General features: G+C 43.8%; 1 protein-coding gene across 1 annotated transcript in view; it reads left to right on the top strand.

Annotated features, from left to right (window-relative positions):
• Window positions 1–15,902, top strand: part of KPNB1 (karyopherin subunit beta 1) — a 34,667-nt gene extending 18,765 nt beyond the window's left edge. Inside the window, exons 10-22 of the mRNA XM_034756226.1 lie at window positions 1,520–1,744; window positions 2,347–2,538; window positions 4,229–4,359; window positions 5,435–5,582; window positions 5,864–5,935; window positions 7,677–7,821; window positions 9,602–9,684; window positions 10,345–10,452; window positions 10,698–10,841; window positions 10,951–11,056; window positions 11,163–11,277; window positions 12,021–12,182; window positions 12,766–15,902. Coding sequence (XP_034612117.1) covers window positions 1,520–1,744; window positions 2,347–2,538; window positions 4,229–4,359; window positions 5,435–5,582; window positions 5,864–5,935; window positions 7,677–7,821; window positions 9,602–9,684; window positions 10,345–10,452; window positions 10,698–10,841; window positions 10,951–11,056; window positions 11,163–11,277; window positions 12,021–12,182; window position 12,766 — 1,632 coding nt within the window. The 3' untranslated portion in view covers window positions 12,767–15,902. The remainder of the gene's footprint in view (window positions 1–1,519; window positions 1,745–2,346; window positions 2,539–4,228; window positions 4,360–5,434; window positions 5,583–5,863; window positions 5,936–7,676; window positions 7,822–9,601; window positions 9,685–10,344; window positions 10,453–10,697; window positions 10,842–10,950; window positions 11,057–11,162; window positions 11,278–12,020; window positions 12,183–12,765) is intronic.
• The last annotated feature ends 422 nt before the right edge of the window (window positions 15,903–16,324 follow it).

Genomic DNA, 16,324 nt, shown 5'->3' with positions numbered 1-16,324 from the left:
GAAATGGCTGTAATTTTTAATGGCTGTTATGTTTGAGATTGTTTCCCTATTCCATGTTTTATTGCTAACTGCCTGAATAAATAGTTCAATTTCAGGAGGCTGTAAGGTTGTTAAAGAACCAATCAGGAAACATAAGTCATCCTCAGATGTGCACCTTCAAAGGAGTTAGGTTAACAATGGCAGGGCCATCAGCTGGAGGGAGAAGCTACCTAACTGGTTCCATCCAATCTAGAATGGGTTACTCTTCCAAAGGCTAAGCCTGGGGTCAAAGGAGACCTAAAATCTCAGACCCTAGAAAAGGGGGTGGTGTTGAGTGGTGTAGAAGAGCTATTGAGGGTGTCATGAACTGCAGCACAGAGAGAATCACTGTGGGTAGGACACACTGCTTCTTCCTGACACAGATGGAGTTAGCTGGCAAAAGAGAACTTACAAAGGTTTAGGTCAGTGGTTCTTAAACTTTTCTTTTCGCGGACCACTTGAAAATTGCTGAGGGTCTCAGCGGACCACTCAGTGATCTTTCCAAGTGTTGTTTGTACCGTTAGCTACCTATTGTAAAGCGCTTTGGATAAAAGCGCTATATTAAAAAAACCTTAATAATTAACTTTTTTTGTTCTACAAATAAAAGCACACAACTCCTATTTTAATATCAGTAGTCTTACCTTTCTAATGCGATGGATGTGCCCTGTTTCCCCTGCTGCGGCAGCTCTCAAGCTGGGGCTGGGAAGGGGGCGGGGGGGGGGGTCTCTTCCCCCGCAGCCCTGGAGCTGAGGAAAGTCACATCTTTGGCTGCCACAGCCCTCCATGTCCCAAATTCCCCCCGCCCCCTCTTCTCACCCCCCTGTCCCCTCCCACCTACCCCTTATTCACCCAAGACCACCACCTCACCTTACATGTGCATCTTCTCCAGGGTCCAGGCACCTAATTAGTGGAGCCATGCCTGCGTGGCTCCATTAATTAGGTGGGTGGCCGCCCAGGTGCGCACCTTAAAGGGAACTATCTGCGGACCACCACAGTTTGAGAACCTCTGGTGTAGGTAATACCCATGCATGTAGACCTTTTATTGTGTTTATGCTTTGATCTAAATGATTTTATCTTCTGATGAAAGATTAACATTTTGTTTGAAGATGTTGTTTGTGTTCCTGCAAAATTATGCTCTCATGGGCTTCTGAAGGGAAACTCGTACAGGAGCCAAAACAGAGTTAACACGATTGGGAACCCAGAGATCCATTCTGAGTGGTTGGACCATGTGGTTCCACCCCGAGTAAGATGCCCATCACCTAAAGGGGTGCACTCATGAGAGAATAAAAGGGCTCTAGGGTGCAGTTTGCCCAGTAACTGACATTTACTTTTTTAGGTTTGTAGTGTGGACTGAATTCATGTCAAAACACAGTCAGTACCTGTTCGTATTCCTTGTCCTTGGATCCAGCAAGATAGTTTTATCTGTAAGTGGTAGAAGCAAAGCTCTGGTTGGTAACTGATACTTTAGCTAAGAGTGACCCAAGTGTTCTTCTCTTCCCAGGATGAAAACGATGACGATGACGACTGGAATCCCTGTAAAGCAGCTGGCGTTTGCCTCATGCTTCTGGCAACCTGCTGTGAAGATGACATTGTTCCTCATGTGCTGCCCTTCATTAAAGAACACATTAAAAACCCAGATTGGCGATACAGAGATGCAGCTGTCATGGCTTTTGGGTGCATTTTGGAAGGGCCAGAGCCCAACCAGCTCAAACCACTAGTTATTCAGGTCAGACCAAGTTTTTCTTGGAGGTTGGCTTGCTTGAACAAAAATATTTGACTTTATGTAACTACTTTGAGTACTACCCAGGAAGGGAGATCAGAGATCATGGTTGCGTGTAACCCTTCAGTTTTGCTCAGTTGCTGAACAACCTGCAAAGGAGATTTTTAAGACTGTAAATTTTAGAATTGTAACATGCGGGCGTTTGCATTTATTTGGCAAACTCTTGTGATCAGTTGGAGTAGCTATCCTTAGAGCAGGAACACCTTTGTTTGTGCAGCACATGGAAGGCACACTCCATCCACACAGCTTTGGTTAGCGCAGGCTGTTAACCCTGTGTATGTTAGCTCTCACTGTGAGGCAATATATAGGATCTGAGAATTGAAACTTGTAGGATTCAATGCTCCTGGCCTTGTTGCTAGGAAATACTTTACTTCATGGCCCTTCTTTACATCCAAAGGTGGCTTCTTAGCTCCGGGGTCCCATTTATTGGTAGACCATGGAATAAATACTCTGAAAAGACATGCCCATACAGCTGCAGGCTTAGTGGCATCATGCAAGTGAATTAGCGATGATTCTGACTTCTTACTAACTTTGTGGTTCTGTCCTAGGCCATGCCCACTCTAATAGAACTAATGAAAGATCCTAGTGTGGTGGTTCGAGATACGACTGCATGGACGGTGGGCAGGATCTGTGAGCTGCTCCCTGAAGCCGCCATCAATGACATTTACCTCGCTCCGCTGTTGCAGTGTCTCATTGAGGGCCTGAGTGCAGAGCCCAGAGTGGCTTCCAATGTGTGCTGGGTAAGGCAGGACCCCACTGCTATGTGACAATATGGGCTGGGCTTCTACCAACAGGTGTGGGGTTGAAGGATTTACTTACCAATTCTTGTGCGCACACCTCCTACGTAAACTAGAGGCGTTCAGCAGCCTATGGGGTACTCACTACATTAATGTGAAGAGATGACTGACTTGTTCATCCACCACAAGAAACCTTGTGTGAACAAGCCTCAAGTCTGGAGTGCCGCACTCTGGGGGGACAGGAAAAAAGGAAGGGCGCTGATGGGGAGAAAGCTAACTGGAAAGGTGCTCAGGGAGGGAAAAAGCGTGAAGTTGTCTTCAGTTTGAAAATGCTGGGGAACTACTCTTCTCTACAAAGACCTAGGGCGGTATGGTAACTCTATAAGAGAGAGGTCTTCAGATGACTTTTTTTAATGCACCCTCGTTTTGTATTGTCTAGCCTCCCTTCTCAGGCAGCCACGGCTGCTCATTCAGCTGAGAGAGAGACAGGATATTTTCTCTCCCTATTAGCTGAGTATACTGCCTCTGCAGCACTAACTTGAGGAACATGAGGCGCATCTCGTTCCCTTGCATACGTTCAAGCTGTGTTATTGCCAAACCACTGGGCTGGTTTGGCAAGTTCAACTTTATCTTCTTCCTAATGCATTTAGTATTAGGCAGCTTATCTGAACAAACATGTAGCGTCATTGCAAGGAGGAGGCACGCCTCACTGCATTTTAACCAATTAACTACTTCTGCTATACTGTTGAGTCCTTTCGTTCTGTTCCAGCAGACATGCGTGAGGATTATGGTGTTAAATCAAGTGTTAGGAGCTGTAGAATTAAAAATTGAATTTTCCTTAGTACATTTTCTCTGCTGGTCCCAGGAGCTTAGGGGCCTCTGGTCAGCCAAGGACTCTTCCTGACCCCATTGACCCTGGCAAAGGCTCGTGTTACTGGGGCATTTTTCTTCTGAAGACGTGAACGAATGTAAATGTTGCAAATGGAAATGAAAATCATAAGGCTTTCACCTTTTCATCTGTTCAGTTCTTTTGTCTTTTAAGGCAGCTGCAGTCACTGCCTGGCCCTGCAGCTGGCAATGTTAGCCTTCTCTCGGGCCTTGTCTAGACTAGGGTTTTAAAGTGAGATGATAGCACAAGTTAGCTAACAGGTGTCCATTCACGTGTTAAAAGCTCAGAGAGTCAGGACTGTGTGCCTTTACAGGGTAGGCTATTAACACATCTTATATCCTAGTCTAGACAAGGCCTCAGGCTTCGTTATTGCTTTGAAACTTCACTGTGCTTGTGTAGTTGGCCATGGGGAGGAAGTCATTAGTCCTGCCCGTGGCCTTCTCTGTGGGTGACTTCAATGGCTCCTAGTGTTGGTGCATGGACTTCCTGCCCCTCACTTGCTAATGGACTATAAACAATGGCAAGTTTTCTCCCTGCTAGTCAGCTCGTTTCATATTGTGAGCTGAATTCTCATTCCGCTGACCCTTTCCTATTGTTTTTGGCAAATGAATTTGGCCACACATCGCCGTTTTTCCTAACCCATTGATGCTGCCATGGAAACGAATGGGCAGGCTGACAGATTATTACTTTAAATGTGTCACTTGCAATCCCTTAAACTGGCAATGGCATGTATGTGGCTGCGCTAGTTTGCTGTTATGATCAACTCGCTCCATTGTAGAAACTGTGATTTGTTCTGTATTTCAGGCCTTCTCTAGTCTGGCTGAAGCTGCCTATGAAGCTGCAGATGTAGCAGATGATCAAGAAGAGCCAGCAACCTACTGTTTATCCTCCTCGTTTGAGCTAATAGTTCAGAAACTCCTGGAGACCACAGACAGGTACTCTCCAACAGCTGTCCTAATCGCTGCAGAAATGCCTTTTTTTATCCTCCTGTTGCCTCCTAAAACTCTCATGTGAAGTGATGTGTTAAGGGTGTCAATTCGTCATGGCCTAAAATTTGTGAGACTTGGAATATCTAATGTCAGTTCCCAAGAGAAAAGTCATATTTGCACATACAGGGATTTTTCCAGTTTTTGGTCTCATTCATCCTTATTGAGATCTCCGGAGCACCTGTAAATGTATTTTCTCCTCCAGTGCTTTCCTTCAAGTTGTGGAATACCACGTAAAACTGTGTACGCAATCTGAAACGTACAGAGGTCTTCACAATATTCAGCAAGCCATTTGAGATATCCTGTCCGGCCTGAGTCACTAAGTAGTCAAGATTGTAGCAAGACAGACTACAGGTCTCTAGAACTGTGTGTGTGGTGTGACTTTCATGACTGTAGCTTACATGTACTCAGTGTATCGTGATGTAGTTTTTATTTTGATACTACAGTAGCACCTAGAGGCCCCACAGCAGATCACAACCACGTGATGCTAGACATGGTATACACACAGTAGCACTGCCCCTGCCCCCAAACAGCGCACAAAAATAGACAAGATAGCCATTTTGCAGATGGGGAGTAAGGCACAGAGTAAGTGACTTGCCCAAGGACAAATACGGAGTCTGGCTGATCCAGTAATTGAATGGTGATCATTTGAGTCCTTGCTCTAGTGCTTTAACTACAAGATCAGTCTTTGAGGTGGTCCCTCTAGGGTGGAGGCACATCAGGAGATAGTGTTGGGAAGTTTTTTCTGAAAGTGCTGCCCCTGCTGTCCAGGGCTAAATAAAGGACTTTCAGCATCTTTCATTAACACAGATTAATAAAACCAAACTACCAAAACTTTAGCCTAGATTCAAGCCTTGGTAATAGTACAGATATTACAGTACGTATTCTATTACAGATAGATCTGTTCGGCTTCTGCTGTAGCATTGTGGTTTAACTTTTACTAGTTGGTCAAACGAGGTCTGTATTTAAGCCAGCACGGCCACTTGGAGCAAAAAAAAACCAAAACTCTTTTCTTCCTGTGTAGGCCGGATGGACACCAGAATAACCTGCGGAGTGCTGCATATGAAGCTCTGATGGAAATAGTGAAAAACAGTGCCAAGGACTGTTACCCTGCTGTCCAGAAGACGACTTTGGTCATTATGGAGCGGCTGCAGCAAGTGCTGCAGATGGAGGTAGACAGACGCCAAATTTGCTACCAGGTCACGGGGCAAATATAATACTCCGCGGCATAATCACTTTGCTGTATTCTGGCTTTAGTCTCTAGCCAAATGAGTTCTTCTGTTGATTGACTATATAGCAAGTCTTTTTGAGAAGCTTGAAGTGGAACAAGCAAGTTTAAAGCTGCATTCCTTCTGGTCATAGCACTGCCATTGCAGTGGCATCTTAATGTCCATGATACAACTACAGAGACCTTTTTTCTAAGTGTTAAGAGTCTGTTTTTGTTCTCCTACAGTCCCATATCCAGAGCACATCAGACAGGATCCAGTTCAATGATCTTCAGTCTCTACTATGTGCTACTCTACAGGTAAACCACTTTCTTACCAGTTCTGACATCCACGGAGAGGAAATAGGCAGAATCTTGTGAACAGAGTGCACGCTTGCAGATGAAATTTTTAAAATGAAATTCGCTCCTTACACCCAAGTTAGTGTGAAAGGAGCAGAGGAGTTTAAACATATGAAAGGATGGAGCCTTTCACAACTAAGTGCCTGGTTTAAAAGCCAACAAAATACTCTTGTTTTTGTGGAACAGAACACATCTTAGCAGCAATATTTAAAGTAAAATATCTGTGCAATTTCACACTGGCTGTCATGTTAGTGTAAGATTGAACAATCACTCACTTTTGTCAACACTCATCAAAGAAATTAACCGCTTTAACTTGTTCACTGCAGCTTGTGGTTGGAGTTCAATACTCATTTAAATTTGCACTGAAATTAAACAACTTGGTAAAGAACACCTCACGTGTTTTGGGAGCATTAGCGGGGGGAGGGATAGCTCAGTGGTTTGAGAATTGGCCTGCTAAACCCAGGGTTATGAGTTCAATCCTTAAGGGGGCCACTTGGGGATCTGGGGCAAAATCAGTACATGGTCCTGCTAGTGAAGGCAGGGGGCTGGACTCGAAGACCTTTCAAGGTCCCTTCCAGTTCTAGGAAATGGGATATCTCCATTAATTAATTAATTCCACTTGCTTGCCTAGTCTTAAAGGCTACTGAAAACTGCCATCCTTTTTCTAAGCCACTTGGGAAATCCATCAGACAGTCTTTCTGCTATCACGTGATATCTGGCAGCATAGCTTCCTGCTGTCTGGACTGCAAAAGGGCTGGAGCTGCTGTGGGATCGTGCCTACTGTATGTGTTACAGCATTGCTGTAACTTTTCTAAAGTGCAGTTAATAGCTCTGTATATTACTGGAAAATATTAGCATATTATAAGCTTTAATGCACTTCTCCAAAATACTTTACAGTAGACATGGATTCAGCATGCTCCATGCAGGATTCAGAAGCAGACCCTGCTCTCTCCTGTATGGTAACATTCCTAGAGGTGTGTTTTGAACATCACGTACACTGAAATAAAAGCCGTTACTGAACACCCATCTTTATCTGAAACTCACTTTTCCCCCCTGTTTTTGTTGTGTGCTCATTATGGGTTCATGACTGCTCCCATTTCCATTAACGTAAGAGTCTGAAATGATTTAACACCCTCGTGTTCAAAATTTAGGAATGTTGTAGAAAACCCTGTTTTATAGCATTGCTGGTAAAATGTGTCCTACCTGTTAATACTATGGTGTACATGAAGCATGCAGGGCAACTGGAATTCCATATCGCTTCATGGGGCTACCAGCAAAATTCAATTACAATCCACAATCGGAAATAAAATTGCTGTGAGATTGTTACAATGGGAAATGAGCAGTGCTAAAAAGGGATTGCTTAAGTCTAGCCAAACATAATTCCAGGCATAAATTAAATGCCCAGAGATCAGCCTCTCTAGCAGGAAAGATAAACTCTGCTTGTTCTGTAGCTGGAAAATCAAGGATAGATGAAATGAGAACAGCATTCTGTACTTGTACTGACAAAGCATTTTTTGCAGCAATGGTTTTCAGAGCAATAGTTGATCTTTTTTTTTTTTTTTTTTTAAGCATAGTATGGTTTTGATAAAACTGTAAAGTTCTGAGCTAGTGTGGAAAATTCAAAAGAAGAATTTAGCCTAATGTATATGGGAGTAGTGTATTACAATCTCTTCCTTCCCCCCCCTCCTTCCCCCAAACCTAGAATGTTCTCCGGAAAGTGCAACACCAGGATGCTTTGCAGATCTCGGATGTGGTTATGGCATCTCTGTTGAGAATGTTCCAGAGCACGGCTGGATCAGGGGGAGTGCAAGAGGATGCCCTCATGGCAGTCAGCACCCTGGTGGAAGGTCAGTAGTGGCGACTGGAAAAATAAGTCTTTTGCTTTATTCAGTGCGCAAACAGCTCCGTGTGAACAAATCAGACTTGTAGTTTTGCGATTGGCACTGTGTCTATCCCTGACAGCTGCTACTGTTGATGAAGGCTTAACGTATAACATCCTTTGCTAAATAGTTGAGTTTACGCAGATGCAAATTTAACTGCATAACTATTCCAGAATAACGGCTCCAGATCTGTGAAGGTTTGAGGCTAGCCGCTCCAACAAATCAGATGATGGCTTGATTCTCCCAGACTGTGTTTCTTGTGTGTTTGTTGTTTTCTGTAGATAACATGGGTAGTGTGTGTGCTGAATAGGCAGTATATAGGACTTTCTCTTTATTTTTGTACAGTGCTTAGCACAATGGGCTGCTGGTCTCCAGATGCTATTGCAATGACAATTCATATTCTGATTTACATTTGCTGTTATCTGTCACCATTGATTTGTGTAGTGATGTCAGCGCTTGGTGTATCTTTGTGTCTTTAAAAACCACACAGAGCAGAAACTGAAATTTATTTTTTTTTGTTGCAAATTTTGATTCTTACTAAAGTTTGGGTTGCCGCATACCAGACCGTTTTAGAGCTTCATTGTGATTCCTCTTTACAATGCTGTTGCTATGGCATGATATTGAGCTCTAGGAATGCATTGTGTTTTCACACACTGTATGTTTGGATGTGAAAGTTGGGTGCTGTTAGAAAGCCATATGTGAGTCGCTGCTTTCTTAGAACAGGTTCGTGACTTTGCCCGGCACCCCCTTTTGGGGGCATAGACGGAGGGGGGGGGGGGGGTTGAATGATTTGTGACTACACTTGAAGTGATCGGTATCCTTTGAGTGGAATCAATGGAATTGATTGGCCGGGTCTGCAAGTGAGGAAGAGGAATGCCTGATTGCTGGGGATTGGTTGTGACCCTGGCTAACGGGCTGACTTGTGCATAAACAGTATGATGCCCTTTTTGGGCAAAGCCATTCTCCTTGCCAGAGGTGAATAGTAACTTGTGGGTTAATTTGTGATAAGGGGCTGGGGGAAGGCTGATATGTAATATAAAAGGAAGCCTTTTCCTTCACCAAATAGTTAAATGTTCTTTAAATACAAGTACCCCAAATATTATTCTACACTTGGGCCCCACAGTCCTTCCATAGCTGAAATAGAAGCTGGACAATTGTTTCGAAAGGAGGATTTTACTATTGTCTCATTTATGCTGTCTCCCACCCCCAATCAACTTTAATCCTACAAAGTAGGACTTCTCAAACTGGTGTAGTGTGACCTGGCGCTGCCCCATGCATCCCCACACTACTGAACACTGCATGGAAAACCCCACCCAGGCTCAGCCATATTTTTTGCCATGATCCCACTTGCACAGTCCTTTGCAGCCACAAAACAACCCAGATATGTGTAGTCTGGGTAAGTAAAGGCTGAAAACCACTGCTCTAAAGGGTGCTGTGTATATATTGGGGGAACCCAGGTCCTCTGTGGGAACCCTGCAGCCACCTCTGAGCACAGGAAGGATCTGTTCCTTATCTTCAGTGGACTGCATCTCCTACAATTCTCTTGAAGTCCATTTTATTACAAAAGGATGTTTTCCACTGGTGCTCAATTCGTAGTGTAAAATCTCATGGAGAATCAATTTGTCATGCTGCTGTTGAATGTACATCCTGAGAGCTGCAAAGGCCTGGGTTTCCTTGTTGTAGACATCAGGCAAACATGTAGACTGTCCTGTGGGGATTAGACCTAATCAGAGTGTTTTCTGTGCAGTCTTGGGTGGAGAGTTTCTGAAGTATATGGACGCCTTCAAACCCTTCCTGGGCATTGGACTGAAGAACTATGCAGAGTACCAGGTAGGACCTGAACCTGGGAGCCCCACGTTCAGAACTTTTGCATCTGTTGGTAGTTAGGGATTTACAGAGTTCTTCGGGATTGCGTCCCCTGAGGCCTATTGGCTTCTGGTGAGGAAGCCAGCATGTGAGCACTGTAGGAACTCAGTAATTACTGGCTGCACTTGTCAATGAATGTATAGACTCTCCTCTATTTAAAATTGTCCACAGCAGGCGGTCATCAGCTTGACACCTGAGGTTCTGCACTGACTGCATATTCAGTGGCATTGATCAGGAGAGAAGTTGCTACTAGGAATGAATTTCCAGTAGACCAGGCATGCCATGGTATTTACTCTGGTGCTGATCCTTAGAACACCTGGCTGCTGAACTTTCTCAGCACGTCTCTAAAACAAGTATCTGTCACTCGTTGGCATCTGGAACTCTCGCCCCCGATCGGGTAAACTTATTCAGATCTCTTCTTTATGACTTAGCATTTCAACGGTTAACAAAGCTCTGACTTTCATGGGCAATTGCAGACAAGGGTCACTATTCAGTGATGATTTTAGATCCTGCCTGTCGCAATGCCATAATTTAGTGTTTTATTAGGCTAACCCTGTAAGGACAGGCAGTGTGGGGAATACCAACTTATACTGGGTTGGTGCATACTTACTGTTCTCTTTGTAGGTTTGTCTGGCTGCAGTAGGCCTAGTTGGAGACTTATGTAGAGCCTTGCAGTCCAACATCTTGCCTTTCTGCGACGAGGTTATGCAGCTGCTCTTGGAGAACTTGGGGGTAAGTGCTTACCTACTTTTAGCCAGTTAGGCAAACTAGCTATTAGTGGCGATAAAGGAAAGTGAGAGGCAGAGACGGTATTGGGAGAAGTTAGAGATGTTTGAAAAAGGTTATATCAGGAGACACAAGCAATATATAGCTAGCGAACGTGATAATTTGAAGAGAACTTGGGTGTCCTCTGGGGGGGGAGGGGATTTACGTTTCCAGTCATTGATCTCCATTTCCAATCTCTCTCTCTTTCTCAGAATGAGAATGTCCATAGGTCTGTGAAGCCTCAGATTCTCTCTGTGTTTGGTGATATTGCCCTGGCCATCGGAGGAGAGTTTAAAAAATATCTAGAGGTTGTATTGAATACTCTCCAGCAGGCCTCGCAAGCCCAGGTCGATAAGGTAAACCAGAAGCGCACTTGGCAGCTCCTTCTCCTCCAGCGTGAAATATGTCTGTCTTAGTTGCTTGCCAAAGGCCATTGTACAGGCATGTTCTTTGTTTTCCATCTAGTCGGACTATGACATGGTGGACTACCTGAATGAGCTGAGGGAGGGCTGTCTGGAAGCTTACACTGGCATCATTCAGGGACTGAAGGGAGACCAAGAAAATGTGCATCGTGAGTATTTTGTCCTGTAGCACGCTGCCTTTAGGGAAGGGGGACCTTTTTTTAAAGGTATGCTGTAACTTAAGCCTGCTACACTAAACCAGTCATTTCCTTTCAGCGGATGTGATGCTGGTGCAGCCCAGAGTAGAATTTATTCTGTCTTTCATTGACCACATTGCTGGAGATGAGGATCACACAGATGGAGTAGTAGCTTGTGCTGCTGGGCTGATAGGGTAAGCGTTCCAGACTCCTTTGGCTAGAGGATAAGTGACCGCACACTCGCCAGGTAGATTGTTAGTACCGTAAACACAGTACATTACAAGAAGTGCTTTCTTTAAGGTTATCTGCTTGAATTGGAAATGGTTCTTGAGAGACCGGAGCCTGTAAAGGGACTTATTTGAATCTTCCTTCATGTATCTGAAGTACTAACCACAGAATCTTGAGTTTAGGATTTTTGTAACTCATTGTTGGGTTCTAACCCAGGAACAGGTGTGAAACTGGAGGACTGTGCAGAGTGGTGGTTCCTCATCACAAGCTGTGTACCAGCCCTGTATTTGCTCCCTGTCAATCATTGCCATGAAGGGACAAATTGTATATGCCTTAAAAGGAGTCAGGGACAATGATCTTAAAGGAAGGCTCCATACAATGAAATTTTCAGCTTGTGAATTGCCAGTGAAGGGTCCAGTTCAGCTGTCATTGAAGTCGATGGGAGTCTTTTCTCTTGACTTCAATGGGAGCTGGACGGAACTTCCAGGGAGAACATCCTTTGGACAGGAGACATGGATGTTTCCAGCTAATCGCCGTTTAGGAGACTGTTTGGCTCTCACGTTGCTGACCATATGCAACATTTAAAAAGGGACATTAGCTGGGAGTCGGTCTTCTCTTGTTGCTAGCAAAAGCTGATCTAACTGGCATGTTTCTGGCTGTGGCATTCAGCAAGCATTAAAGCCCATTCTCTCTTCTTTGTTTCCCACAGGGATTTGTGTACAGCATTTGGAAAGGATGTACTGAAATTAGTAGAAGCTAGACCCATGATACATGAACTTCTCACTGAAGGAAGAAGATCCAAGACAAACAAAACAAAAACCCTTGCTACCTGGGCAACTAAAGAACTGAGAAAACTGAAGAATCAAGCTTGGTAAGGACCCTTCTCCCTTTCCCTCATATTGTGAAGTGACCACACTGGTTAAACTTCTAAGCTCAGGCCCATTGAAGGAGACGCTTCACAGGAGCCTCGTGCTATAAAAAGGCTTTTCCTTGTTGAGCTTTCTGTAAACTATCCCTTTAAGGCTATAAAGCCCAGATGGCAACTGCTTGTTCCTAGAGAAAAGAACTGATGCTTGAGAGTAACAAATCTAGAGTAAGGTCCTCTTCACGCTGGACTCAGAACTATGCTGCTGTAGCTGCTAAGGAGTTCTAGTGGGTTCCAGCATGCTTTCTCTGGGTCACGTGGGCATGGATTTTTCTGAGGTTTAGTGGTTGGTTGTAGCTAGTAAAATTTAGACCCCCAGTATGAGTAAGGGCTTTTAAAAGGAACAGAGTGGGGAACAGCTTTCCTGTGCACTGTGGGATATTGTGATTCCTGAACTTGGAATTCACAGAATGACGGCCCCTTCTGGTTTTGCGAAGATGCTTTTTCCTCGGCCTCTTGTAAGTGACCTCAAGTTGGCTCCAAAGAGGGGCTTTTTTAAATTTCTACACCTGTCCCTCTTTGATTGCAGATCTGTTACCATTGGGATGACACCCGAGACCCCCACTGGAAATCTCCACTCTTTTGAAAAAACCCGGAAGTGAGGAGTGTGCACGGATGCTGAATGTTTGGGAATGAGAGGATGAGTGAGTGAGGCTTGAAACACACCACATTGAAAATCCCGCCACAGCAACAACAGCAGCGGCGCTGTTCGTGAGCTGAGCACTGACTTGCGTAGAAAACCTGACATCGGCCGTCTTGAGGAAGAGGGAACGACTGATTTCTATCAAAAATAAGCAGTCTCTTCTTCCGACAGAGACTAGAACTAGCTTTTCTGTCTTTTGGCCAGTGCGAAGCGGAATGACTAGTTTGGGAGAGAGGAAACTAGGTTCACCTGTGGTGCTCTTTGTTTGAGGTCTGGCTTTTGCTGCTGAAGAGAGATGGAGTCTGGGTCTCTGGCCCGCCTTCTGTAACCTTTGCCACACAATGCTGTCAGTGCATGGGATAAAAGGAGGGGTGAAGGATTTTCAGTCTAAGAGTGAGTGTGTGTGAATGAGGCGGTATCCACATTCTCAACTTCAAGTCATTGCAGTTTATCTTTTCCCAAAAAAGGGTTAGCAGTTGCATTTCATAAACTAACCGAAGTTCAGTCTACTGATGCAGCATAAGAGATGTAAAAAGAAAAGAGAAAAAAAGGAAAGTCGCTCTTTAGGGCTTCTTATTTTAGGGAAACACTGACGAATGTTCAGAGCTCCCGTTCTGAGTGACGCTTTTCATGATCTTGTTTCATCAAAGCGCCTTTCCTTCCTTAATATTGTTCAACTGTGAATGTAGAAATGGGGGAGGGGGGGAAAAACTCTTGCGTTAGAGGGATTAGAAACAAACTGTCAAACAAGATTTCAGACTTAAACAAACAAAAAAAAACCATAAATGTAAGTGCTCAGAATTGGCAATGAGAATGCAAAGGGAAAGATCTCTCCTGACTTGTACTGTAGCAGCCCGAACACCCACTAAATTGTGCCAAAGAGTTTAAAAACAATAAAGTAAAACTTCAGGTAATATTTTGGATTGCAAAATGAGGATAAATTCAATGTTCAAACAAAATCTGATAAAATGCCATTTGGAAACTGCTTGGCCTTTTGTGCTCTTTTATTTGATCGAATTTAATGTGGTATTGGTCTCTTGCTGCACTTCAAAACAAAAAAGGAAAAAAAGAGAAATTTATATAAATATATATATACTGGCTTGAGCTTACACAAGACGGCACTTGTAAAAGGTTCTATTTTTCCACTGCAGTTGAAGATTAATAAAATGGTGTCAAACATTCCCCAGTACTTTCTTTTTGTATTCTTGGTCTTTCCAATTAAAAGGGGAACCCATTAACTTTTTTTAACAGTGTACTAAAAGTCTGATGGGCAACCTTGGGACAGATTGGCTGTTTGCCTCTCCCCTTAGCATACAGCTTTTTTCTCTAAAATGAAGGATGTGAAGGATCAAAATCTCTTGTCTCTTTTTAAATCAATTTTTTTGTTCTTTGAGGCATAGTCCCTCAATTATTCTGGATTTTATCAGCAATAAGACATGAAAAATAGAGAAGGTGTGGGGTTTGAAACAGTTTTTAATTTCATCTTTATTATGCAGTTATTGATATTACCAGCATTTCTGAATTTGCAGCTTAACTTGGGCATTTTTAAAGCTGTTTGCCTGTGGGAGGGAGAAGGGAAAACCATCTAGTATTTTGCAAGAAGCAGGTAAAAATCTGTTTTATCCCCTTCCTTCTCTCCCCAACTGATCCATGATAATGGAATCCACTTCTGTTGCCCATCCGCACTGCAGCATCCACAATAGCTCTTGTACAGGGTATCGGATATGTGCCTTTCAGTGCCGGGTTCAGAATGCAGTCAAAGTGCCGACCTTTGAACCAGTGTACAAAAAAAATCCCAGGTGTTTAGAGGCGAGGACAGCTCTGTTTGTGAATTGGGAGAGTTGACCACCTCAAAAACATTGGTTAGGGAGAGGCCTGGGTCACATTTCTATTAATGCCTTTTCTTTTTGTTTCGTTTCTTGACGTGGGTTGGGGTTTCCTAAAAAAGCCATTCCTGAAGTTGGGGGGGGGGGGGCGTGGAGGGGGGAAATCTGATCATTCCTCAGTGCTACCTGTTTCTGTCCTGTGTGGCTGTTCAGCTGTAGACAGCAGGAGAATAAAGTACACTGAGACAGTAGTAGAAACAAATCTTGTGTCTGTCATGTTTTTGTTCCAGGGAAAGCAGTTCTTGAAACTGTTCAAGCTAATCCTTAACAACTTTCACACAAGCAACACCATCCCACAGTGTGGTAGTGAGGAAAAACTGGTCTGTCACCTCCAGTGTTGGTGCTAGGCCTGCAACTGTTATCCTTTAATCCTGTAACCACTGTGGTTTGGAGAGAGGGACAATATAAATATATTTTAAAAAAAAAAAATCTTAAAAGCCAGTTTCACTGCCTGGCAGACTTAATTAATGGGATAAATCCTTGATTTTTAAATGTGCGATTTCAGCACCCGGATCAAAATGTGCTTGTTTCAGCAAAGCATTTTGGTAGCATTTTGTTAACTCCCAGCCTGGGCTTTGCACCAGCTTTGGCTGCCACATGAGGTGAAGGTTCATGTGTGATTGGGGAAGGGATACAGAGGAGAGGAAATATTGCTGTGCTGGAAGTGGCGTAAGAAGCTTTTGGTCTCAAGAAGCAGTTCAGTTCATATTGTGCTGTAGCATTTCTGTATGTTTCTTACGCTTTTCTTTTCCTGGTCAAATGTCTCGCCAAAGGCAGCTAAGGGCACTGCCCTTGCAGTTGAATGGAGGGGGAAAAAGTTAATGTAAACTTTCAAAGTGCCCACTTAATGCAGTCCTAGTATTTTACCTTTCAGAACCAAGCAACTTTAACTGTCTCAATTCTGTCCAATTATTGTCAGCCAGACCGAAGGAGGTTGGTGCTTATTTGGCTTCGGAGAATACTTTTTTATATATCTTTAATCTGTATTGACACTTACATACTGTTACTGTGTCACCTATGAATTGGCAGTTGTGACCTGTTGACAATGATGGATTGGAAAGGGTCCCTCTTACTAACAAATTGGTACCACTGATTTTATTTACCTTCTAAATAAAAGCTGCTTTATTTTGGTTTTCATTATTTTTGCTGCTTCATTTTATATAGCTACTGCATCTCTTGCCAGAAACCCTCCTCCTCTACTTTGCTCAGTGAGACTGTGTGGGTGTACTCTCTGATTGCATGAATGACACTCTCTCGTCTAGTTTCCTGTTTGGGGGAGCTGGAGGTGACAGTGATGTCTCATCCGCCCATATGTGCTATTCGAACATGCATCATCACTGAGCAGGAATAGCAGCGCTATACAAAACTTTTCATGGAAGAAGTCTGGCCTCTTCGATCAGGGTTGGCGGTCTGTTGGTTCGTTGATCTTCAGCGCTGCCTCTGTTCTGTATGCGCAGTTGCTGTGTAGCCTCGTAAGTGGTGGTTAGTTAGGGAAACAGTTTTATTTACCTCATACCTCCCCTCCGCCCCCATGATGCATAACTTGAGCAGTGGGGGTA

This window comes from Trachemys scripta, chromosome 23 (genome assembly GCF_013100865.1).
Source record: "Trachemys scripta elegans isolate TJP31775 chromosome 23, CAS_Tse_1.0, whole genome shotgun sequence".
Taxonomy (NCBI): domain Eukaryota; kingdom Metazoa; phylum Chordata; order Testudines; family Emydidae; genus Trachemys; species Trachemys scripta.
The sequence above is the reverse complement of the archived record's forward strand: the minus strand, read 5'-3'. Positions and strand labels throughout refer to the sequence as shown.